At 42.4% G+C, this 16323-nt stretch overlaps 1 protein-coding gene across 7 annotated transcripts in view; it reads right to left on the bottom strand.

Annotated features, from left to right (window-relative positions):
• TRIP12 (thyroid hormone receptor interactor 12) overlaps positions 1-16323 on the bottom strand; it is a 167600-nt gene that overhangs the window by 9982 nt on the left and 141295 nt on the right. For all 7 annotated transcript variants that reach the window (XM_039487403.1, XM_039487404.1, XM_039487405.1 and 4 more), the window contains 2 exons: positions 5656-5820; positions 1260-1373 (listed from right to left, as the gene is read on the bottom strand). In XM_039487403.1, coding sequence (XP_039343337.1) covers positions 1260-1373; positions 5656-5820 — 279 coding nt within the window. The remainder of the gene's footprint in view (positions 1-1259; positions 1374-5655; positions 5821-16323) is intronic.

Raw genomic sequence — 16323 nt, 5'->3', positions numbered from 1 at the left:
ACAGAACTGAGACAGGAGTAACACGACTTGAAGCCTGGGGCACGGGGCATGCCCCGATCCCAGACGACTAACTGGAGAAAACTATTTAACTATTGGAAGAACTGTACTACTCCAGCAAGGCTGGAGCACGAAGTTCCAACTACCTTCACTGGCGGCAAGAAGGAACTGAGGGTGGGGGAGTGCGCAGCTCCCCTTATAGCGTGATATAGAGATGCCACTCCAGGGGTCACAGCGGTGCTCCCCCTGTACAGGTACTACTAAGGGAAAAAAAAAAAACTTTCAGCACCGGTGCACGTGGCAAGCACGCACACCTACTGTGGAATACACATGAGCAATCACTCAAAGAACTTATCTAGTTCTTTTTTGAAGAAAACACTGAGTTGTCCCCACACACACTTCTCCTTTACAGCCTATCCCAATCCTACCCATCATTTCTCGGTACACTGTCAAAATGTCAACTCCTGCCTCTAGTAAGTCAACGATGCCAGGCTTCATTACCAACGTTACACTTTTAAACAAGCACCTTTGTGCTTTCTCCCCTGTTGCCCCTAGCCATTGGAAGAATTTCCCTGTAAACAGCCACAAAGCTACCTTATTGCCTCCCCTCAAGTCCTTCCATTGCCTATAAAAACCTTCACAATGATTAAGCAGTGGGCGTGCTGTGTCCACTGCCTACCATACCGATCAGTACTGTCTCATTGTTTCCTTGTGCTCCCACATCCAACTATAACCACCTGCTGTCTCTTCTCTTACACTTAGTTATAAGATCTTTGGAAGCAGGGACTGTCTTTGTTCTGTTTGTACAGCACCTAGCACAACGGGGTCCTGGTCCATGTCTACAACCATTAGTTGCTACCACAATATAATAATAAATAGTTATGAAGTTTCTTGATTCCTAGAATGTCCTCCAACAAACTAGGAATATGTAAATCGATAAGTTTGCATTTAAGGTGGATCTATTAGTTTTTGGGAAAAACAGTTACGATATACTAAATTTGATACTGCAGAAAATAAAATCCACCACCAGAAATACTAATTAGAACTACTATTAAATACAGAAGGCTCTCTATATGACAAATGTAAGTACATAGTTTAAGACTCACTGAATTGTCTTGATACATGAGTTTCATAAATATATCACCCTATTTGTGAGAGAATTGTACAATAACCTGTCCATAACTAAATATGGGGATAAGAATGCAGATTAATATTGATCTATATAACTGATTGATACGAGTTACAAATTCGCATCTACCAACCTCTTCAGGATAGAAGTACTGAAGATGACTGAGAGGGAAGACTGATTCAAATCCATCTCTAAATGAGTCAAATTGTCTGGAAACACCTTCATTTAGTGCCCAGAATATAACCAGCTGTAAAACAAAAAAACAACACACACAATAAGTGAACAGGCTGTGAGAAGCTATGTGAATATTCAACAGTGGAGTTACACAAGGGATATGATGAGTTGGCAAAAGAATCAGGAACATAACCACATGTCCATATAAAGATGTGTGAACCCGAGCTTGATTGAGTAGGTGCTGTACAATGTTGCCCCACTTCTGTCACCTCTCACCAGCCCAACACCAGCCACTCAGCAGCTGCACATTTGTTGTACCAATGCACACAGCTGTACCTGGAAAGGGAAAACAAATTCCCCCAAAGACCGATATGTCACTCTAAATCTAACCGAAAGTTGGTTACGGCATATGTTTAAGAACCAACCGGATAGTAAAATATTCACCTGTATAATCCTTCAAAAATGTGCAAATAGTGAGACATTTTAAAACAGAATTTGTTCTTAACTAGTTTAATAGAAATTGGATACATCTTGTAAAACAGTAAGTCTTCAAGATGTACTTGTCACGCTAACAAATAGATGTTCCCCTGCTTCTGAAATCAGACACCGACTCCAATTCAAATCCTATTAAAAATTCATTTGAAATACATTATGAAGCTAGAATACCATGTATAATATTTCCCCAAAATTGAGGTAAATATTTATTAAGCATTTAAAGTGCTCAGCCAAGCTTGGTTTATTAAAGAGAGTATATTAAAAAAAGTTATGTAAGTCATACTTCCTATAGTCAAAACATTGAACAGCACACCACCTATAATCGATCATCAAAATCAAGATAAAGTAAGGTAGTTATTTTTCCCTCAGGAAATAGAATTGTGTTGAAATGTATCCTTCTGAAGATTTCTATTTCAGAAATCTGTATTCTACTGAATAATTTGAGGCTAGATATGCATGGGTTGGTTTTATAATGTGACTGTTAATATGAGAAGAGAAACCTAGGAGAATTTTACTCCCAATATCCCACATGGTTTAACAGTTTATTGGACTTCAGAAAGTAAATACAAAGAGGAGGAAAAAATTGATAGTGGATTCCATTCATTATGAACCTGAGAAATTTGCAGTGGTCTGGATAGATCACTATATGGATGCAAGTGTCCTTTAAATCAAGGGCAACACACTAGTCGTCCCATTCCAGGGAATACAAAACTTTATTTTCTTCAAGTACTTGTTTAACTCTCTTAGATCCAAAATAGGTCTGAGACCACCTTTTGCTTTGGGAATAATAAAATCCCTCCCCCCCCCCCCAACAGAGAAACATCCTCTATAGCCCTGCTAGAAGGAGAGATTGGACCTCCACGAACCATCCTGTGGGAGTGGTCCCTGAAGAGGGACATGGAAGGGTGGTGGGAACGAGGGATAGAAACAAATTGAAAAAAAAATACCCTAGGACGCTGGGCTTAGGACTCTCCAATGTGATATGATAGGAGTCTAAACACAAAGGACCTGTGATAGAAGATTGGCAAAGATATGGATAGGAACAGATGCACTTGTAGTTAGTTGTATGCTGCCCGTGACAAACGCATCAGAATTCATGCTTAGACTGGACTGCTAGTTGAGAGGAACCTACTGTTGGAGAGGAGCGGGGAGATGTCCTGTAATTCCTGCTCCTTTTTCTCAGCAGGTCCTGGGGCTGAGGTATATAGCTCTAATATCTGCGAGTCTGCTGGCACCGGAACTGCTTCCTCTTTGTTGGTGGTGTAAAGATTCCAAGTGACTTCAGTGTTGCTCTGGAACCTTTTAGGCTATATAGCCTATCGTCCCATCTTTTCCAAAAAAGAGGAAGGGACCCTCAAAGAACAAGTCTAGGATGGTCTGCAGTATTTCAGCAGGCAGACTGCATTTATGAGCACCTCCTCATAGGACAAATACCATGGATTGAGATGCTGAGTCTGTTGCATCCAAGCCACCACTTGCCCTCCTCTACCATCAGAATGAACTCCTGCCTGGAGTCCTCCAGTAGCCTGGTATTTGAACTTCAGGATGTTTTCCCACAGGGGGAAGTTGTGGCAACTTAGGAGAACTTGCTGATTCGCAATTCTAAGTTGTAGGCCTCCCGACAAACAAAAGGTTTATAAGCAAACAAATCGAGCCTCTGATTCTTTACTACCCTTTGGTGTCGGCACTTGGCGCCCTGTCTCTCACGCTCATTAACAGCTGCCATCACCATAGAGCTTGGGGGCAGTTGAGAGTAGGAGTTATTCTAAACCCTTAGGAGGGACTAGTATTTCCCCTCTGTCCATTTAGTCATATGGAAGAAGGGGTCTGTCAAAGTGTTTTGAGTGGCTCCACAATTACTCTGTCAGTCAGTAGTGCCATTCAGGAGGGCCCTAGAGAGGCTAACATGTCCACTAGCTTGTTGGATTTCTCAGAAATCTCTTCCACTTGAATGTTTAACACCAAAGCCATTCTCAAGAAGTTATTGGTAAACCTGTAATCCTCCAGTGGTGGAGGATCGCTCATCTCTATACAGCCTCACACAGTCTTGAGGAAGACAATGCACTAGGTCACTGCGGCAATGACTAATATGCCTCTGGTGGTAGAGGAACCGTTTGAGTAACCTGCAGCTCATCTGAGAACATTGACTGTGGTGCTGATGATCTTGTGCACCCTTCGGAATTAAAGGCGGCAAGAAAAATAGCACTCATGTTCACTTCAGAACTCGCTTCCACAGAATATTCCAGATGGTAATACATGGTAGTAGATTACACCCCCAATTTCCTACTGCACAAAACCAAAGTAAACGTGCAACTTTTAATAAGCAATACAGACGCTCCCCGACTTACACAAATCCACACTTACAGAAAAAGTTCCATAAGCTAGAAATAGGTGGTTTTGGTTTTTTGGGGGGCAAGCCTGGTACCACCATCCCCAAGTTTGACTTTACCTGTCTCCTGTCCACACAGATACTGCTCCACTGCTATTGCAGGACTTGGAGTCATCTTCATTGGATTAGTAAGTGGGGTCTTGTATCACATACTAAAAGGGAAGCTTACCCTCTATCAGTATGGTCGATGGACGTCACAGCAGTCTCAGCACTGGCCACATTACAAGGGGCAATGGCCTGCGCAACCATGGGGCCCACCACCACATCAGTGGCTTTAATAAACACAGTTGGTTTGTCTCAACTGGAGGCTCAAGGACACCTGGGGTACCCAAGGACACCTGGGGTACAAGTCCCTCAGTGGGACACTTCTGGTCAAAAGAATCTGAACTCAAATGCATGGGGTGGCATGCATATGGACAAAGCACTCAGACTCCAAATGCATGGGAGTGGAAAACTTGACTACATACATGATCAGACAGAAGTTCCAGAACTAAATGTTTCTAAGTGTATTACCTCTCTCCCCTTTTCCAACACAAGTGTTAGAAACTGATCACCACAGCATTTCTGATACAGATGCTCCCAGGGTTACGCAAGACCCGACTTACACACGCGTTCCGTTCTGGAATGCCTTGCGTAACTCAAATTTTGCATAAGTTGGAAACACATCTCCGACCATTACACAACCCCCCTCACCGCCCCCCAAAAAAACAAAACCACCTATTTCTAGCTTATGGAACTTTTTCTGTAAGTGTGGATTTGTGTAAGTCGGGAAGCATCTGTATTGCTTATTAAAAGTTGCAAGTTTACTTTGGTTTTGTGCAGTAGGAAATTGGGGGTGTAATCTACTACCATGTATTACCATCTGGAATATTCTGTGGAAGCGAGTTCTGAAGTGAACATGAGTGCTATTTTTCTTGCCGCCTTTAACATAAGATTTTATAAAACCAGTTGCTAGGGTGGACGAAAAAGTGATTCAAGCAGAATTCCGAAGATTCGCCTTCCACATACTGTCTGGCTTACAGAGGTACAGTCCTAAAGTCATTTCAGAAGCCAATAATCTTGTATAGCAGTGTTTTGCACTACTAGTCCAAAGTATTGGTTCAATACTTGGCCCAGTAATTTCTGGCTTTGTTTTCAGAGGTGCTGAGAACCCACAGTTCCCAGTGAACAATCATGCCATTTATGACTACATTTTCCATGGATACAAAGTAAGTTTTCTGAAACCTTAAGGAACAGATTCTCCTACAGTACAAAAACTTCCTTAAAAGTTAGTTGAGTTGTATATTACTTACACTCAAAGTATTTGTGCTAATTTCTTATCAGGGGATTCAGACCATTAGAAGCAACCAGTTGAAAAGTACGACTGCTATGACCAGTTTGCAAAAAACAAGCAATTAAAATATATATTAAAATAAACTATAAGATAGGAAGAGTTGTGAAAATTAAAAGTCACAGCTTTGCTTTTACGTACTCTGAGATACTCTTCTAAATTGTGGAGGGTGACAGGTACATCTTTTCCCCCTTTTTTCAGCTCTATATTGGGAAACCCAGGTAATGTGAAATCCAGCCCTAGATCTTCCACTGAGCAGCCATTCATATTGAGGTTCTCCAATGCATACTGTAAACTTTCTTTGGTCTAAAAAAATTGAAAATGAAAGCCAGTGAGAATTCAGTCACTTACGTTAGTTTATCAACCAATTATTTAGCATTCTAACACATGTAATATTGGTTACTAAATACACAATACTCATTGCAGTACAATGATTGAAACAGATCAGATACAGATTACAGTACTTTGTTTCCCTTTAATCTTAACTTGTTTTATACACATTAAAAGTTAATGAATCAAGATAGTCAACATCTGCCTTGACTGCGAACAAGTCTGGAAGATGGCTGAAGCATAGTTTTGCTAATGTTTCTGGAGTTACTTTAAAGAAGAATCAGCCAGCTAGTAAAGGTTGGTGTGAAAAAACAAAAAAACAAAACAGGGCTTTATTTTAAAGCAGACTAAAAAAAAACAGTCTAAAAAAAGAGCAGAAGCCATCAATTTAAACACCAAGAATTACATTGATTTTCTGACGAGGCATTTGTTACGGTAAATGAGAGCTATAATACAGCATACATACTATTTTCAATCTCTTTACTGTTGAGAAATTAAAATAGCATCGGGGGAGAGAAGAGAAACTTCTGCATCTAATAGTAAGTTCTCGTGTGCATGACAATACATTATCATAACTCAGGAGTCAAACGGAGTACTACTAGTTCCTATTGGGAGTTGGGGAACAAATTTGCTGCCAACTAAGTTGCATCAAAGTATGTTTTTTAAAGAAACACCTTTCAAAATGTGAGGAATAGTTAAGTTTCTAGATTCTGAAAAAAAAAATGAGCACACATGTAAAAAGTCTACCACGATTCTCCTCATTAGAATGTTGGTGATATTTATGGTTGATAGTGGAGAAATCCACATAAGTCTAAGAATACACATATTGTGAAGGACATGTGCAAACAAATAAAACTGAATATGAATATTTATTGCACAAATCTGCAAACTAACAGATTACACCATGGGTTTCCATAAAGAGTTTCATAAAGAACGCAGGAGGTGCCTTTGCTGCATTACAAGAAAAACAGAACTAAGTAGCCCAATAAAAGCTTAATAGGGATTCTGCTTGCAAAAGATAAGGAAGCCCTGGTGTAAAAAAATCCTTTAAGGGGAACTAAAGTTTTAAATTAGTGAAAACTATTTACAATTTTAAATTAACAGAACATGCATAGGCCTACGCATTTTAAACAAGACATCACAGTTGAAAGAAACTCAGAACAGCGCACTTGGATCTAGTCAAATAAGTAAAGGTGGAAATGACTTTCAACAGTTGATGCTATCACTAACATCTAAAGCAGTGCAGGGAAGCCCTTCAGTTCACCTTTAAATCTGTTATTTACACATATGTCTACCCTATGAGATAGAGGTGTGATTCCAAGATCACACAGACATACTGGAACAGTCTCATCTGAGCAAGCATGCTAAAAATAATGGTGTCTACCACAGCTGCAGCACAAGTTAGCTGTCCAAGTACCAGGAGGTTGAGGGGGTTTTATACTTGGTGACTAGCCCATGCTGCTCCTGCAGCTGTGCTACTATTTTTAGCATACCAGCCCAGACGGGAGCTAATGTGACTATGTGTAGGAGAGCTGAGAACCACACCTCTAGCTCACAACATAAGGAGTCGAAGGCTAAATGACTACAGGTTTCTCAAACTACAACTCCATCACTAATAGGTTTTTCTAGCATTAATTTTGTTGACACCTTTAAAATAAAGGTCATACACTACTGTGTAAGAGAAAAACTGCTTGTTAACTCATCTCTGGAAGTATCAAAACACTACTACAGTATTACTGGCTCATGTACTTTCTGACATGTGGCACTGAGATGGTGATGCTTGTTAACAGCTTTTCCCTTTGAGGCACAATTAAGCATACACCTAAAGAGAGAAAATACATGTCATATCTGATGAAATATTCCTTTTTCAAGGTCCTGTAAGCCTTAAACAAGGTAATTGAATCAACTCAAGGGAAAGAGGACAAAAAAAGTTTATCACTGAATGCTAATGCTGTACTTTCATACCAGGGGGAATATTACTATAGCCAAGTGACAGCTCTACTATAGTTAAGGTTAAAACCAGCTTTTAAAGACTGACTGATCTAAGTTCTCTAAAATCCACACAATTAATCAGATTGCCATGAAATTTGGTGTTCCTCATGGGGACGTGGGGTTCTGTTAAGGGATCCAAATTTGGAGCCATTTGACCCTGGGGTTCAAAATATAGTCCCTGGGGAAAAAATCCCATGCTTTTCTTAAAGTCAACATATTCTGGCAATACTTTTTTGCACACAGAATGATGTCAAAGTAGGGCTCAGGTCATCACACTAGGACCTCCAATGCTTGAGGTTACCACAAAAGAGTGCATGATGCCTATTAGCCCTTTGGAGGAAATTAAAATTAAAAAAGTTATTTGAAAGGGGGTTTGCTTTTCCAGTTACACACATCAAGGATTACACTGAGCATGTGCAGAGAGGTTAACTATCTGGAAAGGAGAGTTTACCATCTTGTACAGTAACGGGCGTTTGAGATGTGTTGTCCCTATGGGTGGCTCCACATCAGAATGTGCAAACGCCTGTGCATGCTTGGAGATTTTGTCAGCAGTGTCCACAAGTCTATGCCTGCATCCTACACATTCCTATGCCAGTTCAAAGGTATATAGGGAGGAGCAGGCCACCGGTGCTCTAGTTCTCTCTCAACCACAAAGTCCAGAGAATGGACACTCAAGAAGCAGGGAAGGAGGGTAGGTAACGGAGCACCTTTTGAAACAAAACCTCTCAAAGAACTCATTACTGTACAAAGTAACCTCTCATTCAAAATATTGTCCCTATGTGTGCTCCCTGTTCAGAGATTCCCAAGCAGTACCCCAATTATGAAGGAGGGTACTCAGAAGGTAGATTCAGCCCAAATCATAGAACAATCTCAACGAAGGCTGCATCTGCTCTAGAAGCATGCATGATAGCTGGGAAAATGTGTACACCAAAAACCAGTTAGCAGCTTTGCAAGTGTCTGAGATAGATACGCTCTTCAGTAAGGCCACAGGAGGTACATGGAAATCTGATGGAATGGTCGTCACCAAAAGGTGGAAGACGTACCTTTAAGGCATCATTACAAGTCAAGATGCATCCCAAAACTCAGATGGTTTTTGGGTGCTCTTTCCACGATGGAAATAGAGAGTCTGAGAGAAGCCCTGAAGAGATTATTCCTGTTGAGGTAAAAGGCAATAGCTCTTCTTATATCAAGTGTGTGAAAAAACTGGCTTCCTCTCTGAGAAGCAAGGCTTGGAGCAAGACACCAGTAAATGAACATCCTGCGTAATGTGAAATGGATGCAACTTTAGGTAGAAAGCAAGGATGGGGACGTAATGTCACCTTATCAAACAGAATACTGTATATGATGGAGCAGACATAGGAGCTTCTAGCTTACCTATCCTTCTGACCAAGATGATGGTTATGAGGAATAATGTCTTAAGGTCCCATGGTGGAGTTGGTTCTTGGACAAAAGGTTAAACAGATCCTTAATCTGTGCAGTAGTCAGGTGAGTAAAGACTGAAAATCCCTTAATTGGGGGTGGGGGGGGGGAAGGAATGAACAATTGAAAGTCTGTAATGGCAGCCAGATGGACCTTAATTTAGCTCAGTAATAAACCAATAGTTTTCAAATTTAGCAGATAATCAAGAATGTGCACGAGGAGAGACTCAAGAGACAGACTGTTCCACACACTAGGCTTGAAAACATCTTCACTTCTGTAGGTAGGTTTTCCTTGTGGTGGGTTTTCTACTATTCAGAATGTACTGTGTAGACCTCTGGAGAGCAATCATATTTTACAGAGAGCCACCTAGGAGCCAGGCCCTGACATAGGGCAATGAGAGGTTGGCATGGGTGATAGTGCCTGATTCTTGAGTGAGGAGGTCAGCTGAAGGGCACAAAGGCAACCACAAGATAAACCAGATCTGGGAACGATGCACGTCGTGGCCATGATGTTGCTAGCAGGATGGCTACAGATCTCTCGCTTAAACTTCAAGACATTGAACAATAATGGTTTTGGAGATGAGCATTTCCCAACAAATTGCAGCCCCTCAAGCAGAAGTGTTGGCTCTTCGTATTGGACACAGGTGCAAATAAAGTTCTCTAGGGAGACCTGGCTGAGACCTTCTGAAATACAACCATAAGTGGGAGCTGAATTACATGGTGACAGAAATACCTGCTTAGGGAGTCCACTATGATGTTCTGTAGCCTTGGTAGATAAACTACTATGTGGTGGAATATGCACCAATTCCACAGTTTTATTGCACCTGTGCATTAGTACTGGGATCTTGCTCCTCCTTGGAGATTTTTATGATAAATAGATTAGATAGAGAGAGCAGCCAGTTGTCTAGCATTACTCTGAGTGGCCCCGATGTGGAATAAGAAGTGATGGTAAGTGTATCAAACTGTTCTGAGTTAAAAAAAAAAAAAAAAAAAGTTGCTATGGAGAAAGGTTCCTAGGGGCAGCGGGGAGTGAGGCATTTGCCCTGGGCTGTGAAGTCCTGAAAATGGGCACCCCAGACTCACAGGGAGGCATCGGTGATTATCTTTGTGTGGAAAGGACACAAAAGTAGAATTCCCACACAGCTTTTGGGTATCCTTTCCACCACTTGAGGAAGTGAAGGACTGTCTGAGGTAACACCTACTTGGATAGTTAGAGTGCTTGTTGGGGATGCAGACAGACCTGAGCCAGGCTTGAAGACATCAGAAGTGTAGTTTTGACAGGAATATTACAAATATACAGGCTGCCATGCTGGCCAGAAGTTAAAGGCAAGCCCTCACTCTGGTTTGTGGGCTGTTGTAGCCTGGCAATGAGGCTGGACAACATAGCAAACTTGTCCATGAGCGGGCAGGCATGCTTTGCCAGTAGTGGAGTCTAAAGTGGCTCTGATTAAGTCTATTCTCTAGGTATGACTCTAGATTTTACCATGTTGAGATGGAGTCCCAGGAAGTGGTAGGGGGATACGGGCCTTATTGACTGCTGACTGCTCCTTGAGAAAAAAAAGACAGACAGAGACCCTTGATGAGCCAGTTGTCCAGGAAGGGAAAATACAATTATTCCCATCTGATGAAGATGGGCTGCAACATCTGAGAAGAGCTTTTTAAAGACCATTGGGGCAGTTGAAAAGCTGAAGGGTGGGACCTGGAATTGGTAGTGGTTCTTGCCAATGATGAATCATAGGAAGCATCTGTGGGAAGGCTATATATAATATGACAGCATTCATCCTGGAAGTCAAGGGAGATGAACTAGTACCCAGGATCTAAAGAGGGTATTAGTGCTGGCAACGTTACTGCTCTTAACTGTTGGAAGAGGACAAAGGCATTCCTGAGGTCCATAATCTGGGAAGTAACTTGAGGGGAAGTCTTTTCCTACAAAATTTACTGGAACAGGTTTAATCAAGCCACGAGTAAGAGATTGTTCCTCCTGTCTTAAAAGGCTTTTATGAGAAGGGTCCCTGAAAAAAGGGATAAGGAGAGAGGTGGAAGGGAGGGATGGAGCTGAACTGAAAGGAATAGCCTAGTGAAGCCACCTCTATGATCCATCTGTCAGAAGTGATGAGCTCCTGAAAGGTAGTAAAGGGGAAAGACTGTCCCCACAGGAATGGAGGACAGGTTGGTGCAGCATATGATCCAGAAAGGGGGGCAATTCATGACTCTCGACCAGTCGATCAAAACAGATACTTGAAAGAAGTCACCAACAGCAATGTCACTGTGGAAGACAGACCCTTCTTACAAAATCTGGGCCTCCTGGAAGGTTTGGTTGATCTCACGGAGGTCTGGAAGCGAATTGCAAGAGACCACTGAGCTGTTTGCGACTTGCTGTATTTTCTACTCCTGGGGAAATTCTTGTTAAAAAAAAATAAAATTCTACAAGATTCTGAATCTTTTATTTGCCAAAATAATGCAATATAATCATACCAGTTTCAATTATTTTGGTAATGTATTTAAACTATGATACAATGGTTGGAGAATGGGATTGGGAAACACTGGAGGAAAATCCCTTTGTCCAGTGGTAATGTAGCCAAGTTTGATCCTTTATTTCTAGTTAGTCAATAAATGTATGCAGCCATATGGTGAGTGTTACATCATAGGCAACTGAAGAGCAAGTGAGGGCTGGGGTATCAAACTCAATTTATATTGGCTACTGACCGTCTCCAGAAAAGGTCAGTAGTAAACAGTTCATAAAGCACATTTTGATAGGAAAATCTTAGTCCAAAAATTTAGACCAGTTCTAATCACAAAAGCACCACAAGCTTTTATAAGCTCCTTTACACCACTCTGTCAGTGTAAAGGGGCCTTAAAACTTTTACACCTGTTTTATGCTCCTGGGGGAATTCACTAACAAGAACGGGAACAACTAAGCAGGCAGGCTGCTACGTTAGGCTCTGTCTCTTAAGGCAGAGCATGTCTCACACCTACCTCCTAACACCCCAAAGCCCTGTCCCTTTGCACTGGGTGTGCCACAATAGCGAGCCAGAAGGACGGTCTCTCTCGTTCACTCAGTTCCCGTCCCCACACAGCGGTGATTGATGTCTCCCCACCCATGCATGCCCAGTCCCCATCCCCCCTATGCTGATTTACATCTCCGCCGGCTGCAGCTTTCCTTTGCTTCACCTCAGAAGTTTTGTCTGCAGATTTCTTTGCTTTCCTGTAGAAGACATGAATTCTGCACAGTGGCACAGAATTACCCCAGGGGTAATTTTCTTTTTGTCACGAGGTTGCTCTGGAGTCTGAGTGAGTGGAGAGAGCCATCCACAGCATCACTAAAAAGCTTAGGCCCTTCAAAAGAAAGGTCCTCCACAGTGTTTTATACTTCCCAGGAAAGGCTCGAGGATTGCAGCCGTGATGCTCAATACAGGACTACAGCAGTTCCTAAAGAGAGCATTAAGTGAGGACTGAAGGGAAGCCTTAGCAATTGTCTGGCCTTTTGTGATTAGAACAATAAACATCTCCATCTGGTCTAGATTCAGACTGTCAATACAATGAGCAATTTGGAAGAAGTTATATTTTGCCATCAAGGCCTGCTAGCTGGCAACTCGGAATTGTAGAGCAACAAAAGGAACAGCTTTTTCAGTGAAGACGGTCCAGGTATGCAAGCTCCTTGTCAGAAGAGAAGATCTAGATTGGTACCATCTGTTTCCTTTGATGACAGCACTGATGACGAGAGAGTTAAGGGTGGGATGAGAGAAAAGATCCTGCCAAGGGTTGGCAGTAACACAGTACTTTTTAAATCAGCCTACAAAAAAATGGGAGGTATGGTGACCAGTGTTTGCCATATGGTAATGGGTTGGTGACAAAGCATCACTGATAGGAAAGGCAACCTTTCTTGGGGAGAAGCATGTAAGATGTCCAACAAGGAATGCTGAAGTTTTTTTTTTAATTTTCTCCAACAGTATCTGTAAGACCACTGCAATTCCTTTCATGAGGCCCTGAAGTCATCTGTGTAGGATGTCAGGGCTGGAATAACAGCTTCATCTGGTGAGGAGGAGGGTTTGTGAAAAGCTGGTGTCTCCTCAATATCTAGTGTGGAGTGATCTCTTACATGAGGACACCTTGTAGAACTGTTTGTAAGACAGAGTTCAAAGATTCCAAAGAGCCCACCGTGCTGGGCCATAAGGGAAGGGAGCAGGACCCAAGAGTATCCTTGCCAGAGCTGGCAAGTCAGTAATGTGCTAGGACTCTCCAACTCAGGATGCACTTCAGTGGAGGGAGAAGGCTGGAAGGGGAAGGTGGTGTAATTGTGGACAGACACTGAGTCAATGAAAGCCTTCTCATCCAAGTCCAGTGGATGAACAAGCAGTGTTGGTACTGGGGTCACATAGGCCAAAGAGGGACTGGCAATTACATGAGTACCAGCAGCCAAATCTTTGTGAAAGGATGTGTCAGTACTGGCAGGAAAGTCCTCTATATTCCTCAGCAGGGGGGCTTCTGGCTCTTCCAATATTTGGAGGTCCTCATGAGCAAGGGAACCTGGACAGTGCTGGAGAATATGAGTACTGCTCCTTGGGACTCATCATATCAAGTGGTACTGATGAAGGTAACAAGGGGCAATCATGCACTCTTTACAGAGACCAGAGGAGAACTGTACCAAAGACAATGACTGAATCCTTGGGCTTCAAAAAAAATCCTTCTGTTGAAGCGGCTCCAATTTCAATATCAATGCCAGTTCTGCACAGGGCTGCTTGCCAAAGGTCTTTTTATGTGGTACTGGAGTCTCCGTATCTAAGAAAGTAGAAACCTGAGCGTTTCTTTACTGGGAGGTAAAAAGTCTCCTCATTCTCTGCTCAAGAGGGTGACCTTCCCTTTCTCTTGGTCTCCCTCCAAGGATTTTATTCTTCTGCCTGGAGACAGACTGACTGTCAAGAAGTGCTTGACCCTTCATTCAGTCTGCACATTAAACAGATGAGGTGAAGAACAAAGATTTAGTTCTATTCAGATAAAAAGATAGGCAATCACATGACATCGAGTGTGTGATGACACTGCTCCTCTGGGGTTCAATGAGTAAAACTGGGAAACTACTTCCGATTTAAAAAAACCAAACCAAACCAAACAAAAATAGGGTATGGCCACAGGGTTACATGCAATTTTCCAAAGACTAAGTAAGGAGGCTCTGCCTCTAAGCTCACAACTCAAATGCTCTCCTTGCACATCTTAAACACCCCAAGGAAGGCAGTTTTCAGACACAAAAGGCAGAAAAGCTGCCAGAGGTTCAAATGAACATTCCAGAAAGGAACAGGCTCTTTAACCGGTGGGTGGAGACAAATGATTCCCTTTAAGAACATCACTGCCATGGAGTTTGAAAACACTGACTTCCATGGACAGATGGATTAAGTGCCAAAATCACCAATAAGTGAACTCTCCATGCCAGTGCAAAGCCAGAAGACTGAATTGGTAACAAGTACTCCAAGATGTCCTGAATACAAGCCAGTGTCAGTTGAACTTCCGGGGCTAATAACCATACCAAGAACCATTTCCCCTTAGCCTAATAGCCTGCCCCGTAGAAGCACTTCCTACTGTTAAGCAGACTGCCTTTGAACATCATGCCTCCTCCGCCTCAGGTTGATACACAGAAAAGCTTCTCGGTCTGACCACAGACCTTGAACTTTCAGCAAGTCCAGATCCACTCCCCAACCTATTAAGGAGGCATCTATGACTACAGTCCTGGTCTGTGGAAGCTGAGCAAAAGGAATGCCCTGACATACATTGTCCAGAATTATCCACCACTATAAGGACTGGTGGGGGAGTCAGACCAGCATGTCCAAGGGATAGCTATTTGGATGATAGACCAACTTCAGCCACATCTGAAGAGGATGCAGGAGTTAGCCGGTGTGCATACGGACATATGGCCTAGCAACCTGAGGCACGCTTGGGCTGTGGTTGTGACTGCAGCTCCAGACAAAGATTGAAGACTGCGTGGAATCACTGTCGGTAGAAATGCTGTTGAACTCAGTCTATTGTGGCCCTAATGAACTTGATTCTTTCAGTTGGAACCAATGCTGACTTCCCATTGTTTAGGATGAGGCCTAGACAATCATGTAGGAATAGTGTGAAGTGGACATGAGAGCGCATTTCATCTCTGAACTTGCTCCTCAGTAACTAATTGTCCAGACATGGGAAGATATTAATTCCTTTCTTCCTGAGACATGCTGCTACCACAACCATATACTTGGTAAAAACCCAGGGAACAGAAGACAGACTGAAAGGCAGCAAGGTGTAGGTAAGAACGGCCATACTGGGTCAGACCAATTGTTCATCTAGCCCGGTATCCTGTCTTCCAACAGAGGCCAATGCCAGGTGGTTCAGAGGGAATGAACAGAACAGGTAATCAAGTGATCCATCCCATCACCCATTCCCAGCTTCTGGCACACAGAGGCTAGGGACACTCAGAGCATGGTGTTGCATCCCTGACCATCCTGGCTAATAGCTATTGATGGACCTATCCTCCATGAATTTATCTAGGTTTTTTTTTAACCCTGTTATAGACTTGGCCTTCACAACATTCTCTGGCAAAGAGCTCCACAGGTTGACTGTGTTGTGTGAAGAAATGCTTCCTTTTGTTTGTTTTAAACCTGCTGCCTATTTAATTTGGTGTCCCCTTGTTCTCGTGTTATGAGAAAGAGTAAACAACGTTTCCTTATTCACTTTCTCCACACCAGTCATGATTTTATAAACCTCTATTATATTCCCCCCTTGGTCATCTCTTTTATAAGCTGACCAGTCCCAATCTCTTTAATCTCCTCATATGGAATTGGTTCCATATCCCCTAATCATTTTTGTTGCCCATCTCTGTCCAATTCCAATAAATCTTTGAGATGGGGCAACCAGATCTCCATGCAGTATTCAAGATGTGGGCGTACCATGGATTTATATAGAAGCAATATGATGATATTTTCTGTCTTATTATCTATCCCTGTTCTAATAATTCTCAACATTGTCATCTTTTTGACTGCTAAGACAACAGTGCCAAAAGATACACAAAAGTGTCTAGGGGGCCTTCAGTGCCAAGCCTGGC

The sequence above is a fragment of the Mauremys reevesii genome, linkage group 9 (assembly GCF_016161935.1).
Source record: "Mauremys reevesii isolate NIE-2019 linkage group 9, ASM1616193v1, whole genome shotgun sequence".
Taxonomy (NCBI): domain Eukaryota; kingdom Metazoa; phylum Chordata; order Testudines; family Geoemydidae; genus Mauremys; species Mauremys reevesii.
This window is presented reverse-complemented; position numbering and strand designations above follow the sequence as displayed.